Source organism: Octodon degus, unplaced genomic scaffold (assembly GCF_000260255.1).
Source record: "Octodon degus isolate 3935 unplaced genomic scaffold, OctDeg1.0 scaffold00123, whole genome shotgun sequence".
Classification (NCBI taxonomy): domain Eukaryota; kingdom Metazoa; phylum Chordata; class Mammalia; order Rodentia; family Octodontidae; genus Octodon; species Octodon degus.
Genome location: NW_004524699.1, coordinates 905,517 through 909,364, shown reverse-complemented (window position 1 = coordinate 909,364; position 3,848 = coordinate 905,517). Strand labels below are relative to the sequence as shown.

Below are 3,848 nucleotides of genomic sequence, written 5' to 3'. Positions count from 1 at the left end.
TGTGATGCGTAGGAGGCCAGCCTGTGATGCGTAGGAGGCCAGCCTGTGATGCGTAGGAGGCCAGCCTGTGATGCGTAGGAGGCCAGCCTGTGATGTGTAGGAGGCCAGCCTGTGATGTGTAGGAGGCCAGCCTGTGATGCGTAGGAGGCCAGCCTGTGATGTGTAGGAGGCCAGCCTGTGATGTGTAGGAGGCCAGCCTGTGATGTGTAGCAAGCCATCACACACACACAAAAATCACTGCAATGCTCTGCCCAGGGTGTCACCCTCTGAGCAGCAAGGGTAAACCTGAGGGGGCTGCTGACCCAGTAAGTGCTTGCTAGTCGGGGTGCTGGCGACGCAGGCTGCTCCTCTGTACGTGGCTCGCTTGTCCGTTTGTGTCTGGGGTGAGCCCAGCCTCTGCACAAGCAGCCTGCCCTACAGTCCCCTCTACCGAGTGGCAGGTCACCTGCTGGACAGACCCCGGCCCTCTCTAAGGCATGCGGGAGGGGCGGTTGTTGTTGCAAGGCCAGGTCGGCCCGGAGGTCAGCAGTGCCACAAGAGGCCAGCAGGGGGTAGCAGAGGGCAGAGAGGGACAGGATCAACCTCTCCTCCCTTGGCCACCTGGGGCTGTAGGATAAGGCGGTGGGCGTCCTGCTTGGGATGCGTGAAGAGCGCACCCTCAGGAATGTCTGAGCCTTTTTCTGTGGGCCCCCCATTCCCTCCCGGCTCCTCTGCAGGGGTAGGCGAACCCCCGCAGGTGGGTGGAACACAGCCCCACCCACACCGGCCTCAGACCACCCCCAACCCCTTCACCCGGCAGCCCGGGAGGCAGCGCTGGGCCGAGGCTTCCGGCGGTCTTTCCCACAAGCCGCAGGGGAGAGGGGTCACTGCCACACCACCCGGAGCTTTATCAGTACCGGCCCGATCCCCCCGCCTCTCACCCTCATGATCTCCTGCCCTCACCAGCCCCACCCAGAGATGGGCGCCTCAGCCTCATGGGGCGTCCGCCGGGGTTTCTGCTGTTTGTCCCGGGAGATGGGGTGGGGTGGGGGACAGGCGAGGTGCCCTGAGCGGCCCTCAGAGCAGGACAGAGGCAGAAGCCCGGGGAAGCGCTTTGACAGACCCACCCGCCTGAAAATCCCATTCCTCTCTTTATTGTTTGTGTCTGGGGCCGCCAGGCCAGAACTGTGGACAGGGGACCAGGGTGCTTCATGTGGGGAGGGTCACAGGATCCAGGTTTGGGCCTCCCAAACCACAAGCCGGATGTCCCTAGTCCAAGAGCTGCTCCACCTTCTTCCACCGAAACGGTGCTTCCAGCCCTGCTCTGGGGCAGAGCCGCCGTCCTAAGCCCCTTTCCTCCTTCATCATCCTGAGCTGCTTCACCCTCCCGCACTGCCACCCTCCAGGCCCCCCAACCCCCAGCCTCCATGGCCGCCCAGTGTAGCTCTCTCTGCCTCCTGGCTTCCTGGTCTGTAACTCTGGCTTGCCCCACAGTGGCCTGGGAGGCCTGCTGCCCTGCCACCCACATGGCTTCCCCCGAGGGCAGTGGGTGCTCAGGCTTGGAACCAGCCCTCCAGGTCCTCGTAGACCTGGCCTCTGGGCAGGTAGGGGTAGCGGGCACAGATGGTGCAGAAGCGCTCCCTCCAGTCGGTGAGCAGCCGCACACGCAGCTGCTCACGCCAGGCAAAGAAGCCTCTGTACCGGCTCTCATTCATGCTGCTGAGGAACTCCGCAAGCTCACGGGTGGAGCTGAAGTCATCCACATGTACAAAGGCATCAGGGGGCACGAAGGCCTCGTAGGTGGCCCGTGGGGGCCCCAGCACCACAGGCACAGTGCCAGCCCATAATGCGTTGCGCCAGAACTTCTCTGTGATGTAGTCTCGGTGCTGAGAGTTCTCAAAGGACAGGTAAAAGTGGTACCGGGCCACAGTGGGCACCAGACAGTCTGAACATAGTGGCCGCCCGCTGGCACGCCCAAACACATCCACCCGCAGGTGGCGTGCCAGCTGCCAATACACCTGGGCACGCTGCTGCCGCTCTTGGAAGTTGCTGACCACCCAGGCAGCCAAGTGGCTCTTGGGTGGCAATGGGGGTGCTGGGCCTGAGCGGGGCTCCAGGCGGCCATAGGGCACGAAGATGTCTGAGTCACTCCGGTAGCTCAGCACCCAGTTGAAGATGCCCCGGAGGCGATGGAGCCCGTGTGTGTGGCTGGGAGATTCCATGGAGGCCCAGACCCAGGGCTGCCCACGTGGCCGCTGTGCCAGAGGCAGGTGGGCCCGCCGGGTCTGCAACTCACGGTGGTGGAAGACTACCACGTGGGCAGTGGGCAGTAGGCTTCGGTTAGTGCTCAGGAGACAGCGGGCCACGCCGTAATGCGTGCAGGTGTCACCCGGGAGCTCTGGGGGCTGGTCTGTGAAGGGCCATTGCCAGATGAGAATGGTGAGGGTGGGCTGGGGTGCTGGCACATGCCCTGGGGCTGGTCCTAGGAGCCGCAGGAGCCAGAAGCCCGAGAGCATGGCTCCTACTGCCAGGCCCCCCCAGGCTCGAAGCTTCCTGGTAGGGCCTCGTCCTGCAGCGGCACAGGAAGACAGGCTGTCATCCCAAGCTTGAAGACATGCACGGGTCCCCTAGGCCTTACCACCCCATCCTCTGCATGGCCGACACTCACCAGCATGAGTCATCCAGAGCCTCCTGGAATCAGTCACCCAAAAATCCGAGGTTCTCAAATCACAGCAGCCACCTTGACAGTGGCCCCTGAAATCACAGCTCCGCCCAGACTCAGCATGTGCCTGGAAGCCCTCTTCTTTTATCTGCCCAAAGTGAGGGCAGCCCGGAGGCCTTCCCACTGCAGCACTGCCCCACCCCTGCCCCCCAGCCTCTGGCGTCAACCACTGTCCCCACCTCCACCCCCAGCTGTCAGGAGTTGAGTTGGCATTGGTGACAGGAAGAGCCTCAAGCTAGGCCCCTGCTCACCCCTACCGGGCTCCAGATAGGCCCAGAGACTACCAGCTGTGTGCGAGGAGGAGGAGGAAGGGGCCCAATTTCCCCAGGAGATGTGCCCATGTAAGCACCCCAGTGGTGGCCCCTCCTCAGATGGGCACTGCACTGCAGGTGCCATCTGCACGGCTTGGATGCCAGCTGAGAGCAGGTGCACTTCCCTGAGAGGCAGCAGCCCCTCCCTGCGGCGGTGTCACCCACTTCCCTGCTCTCACCCTGTGCTGGTCACGTTCTCCCAGGCCCCCAGGTGCCCCAGAGGTGAGTGCTCAGCAATTTCAGGGGGCTGAGGTTTCTTATAGGGCACCCCACCCCACCTGTCACCTTAAGGAGCTGCCTTGGGCCCGGAATCCAGATTGGGGACAGGGCACCACAGGGTGCTCTAGAGCGCAGCATGCGCTGGGGGAGGGGGCAGGCCCTGAGCTGTCCGGAGCAGCAGGAGGGTTGGGCTCAGGTACCAGGGGGCTGGGAAGGCTCTACTCACTCACTTCCTCTTTGTAGCCCGAGGGGAGGGGGCTTTCCAGGCTGGAAAGGGAAGGAGTCGTTTGGTCCCTGACGTGGATGAGCAGGGTCTGGCGTCTGTGGCAGGAACAGGAAAGGTACATGCAGCCTAAGGCCCCTTCTTCAGCCAGTCTGGCGGCAGGGCTGACCGGAGGTCGAGTTCCTTCCCCTTTTACTTGGCCCCTCCAAGTGAGAGATAAGCCTTCCAGATAAGGCCAGTCTGGAGTGGCCCTCCAGGTCACCCCAAGCTCCTAGCTGGGGTGCTGCCAAGCAGTCCCCTCAGACCACTTGCTGTGCAGCCTAGGACCCCATGTCCTCCCAAATACAGCTAGGCCTGGTCACATGCGGTGCCGAAGCCTCCAAGCCAGGGGTCC

At 63.3% G+C, this 3,848-nt stretch overlaps 1 protein-coding gene across 1 annotated transcript; it reads right to left on the bottom strand.

Moving 5' to 3' along the window:
- Positions 1-1,447: 1,447 nt before the first annotated feature.
- Positions 1,448-2,725, bottom strand: Fut7 (fucosyltransferase 7). The gene is made up of 2 exons (XM_023700498.1): positions 2,648-2,725; positions 1,448-2,389 (listed from the first exon to the last, which is right to left on the bottom strand). The coding sequence occupies exons 1-2, from the start codon at positions 2,658-2,660 to the stop codon at positions 1,533-1,535; spliced, it is 870 nt and encodes a 289-aa protein (XP_023556266.1). The 5' UTR covers positions 2,661-2,725; the 3' UTR covers positions 1,448-1,532.
- Positions 2,726-3,848: the final 1,123 nt, after the last annotated feature.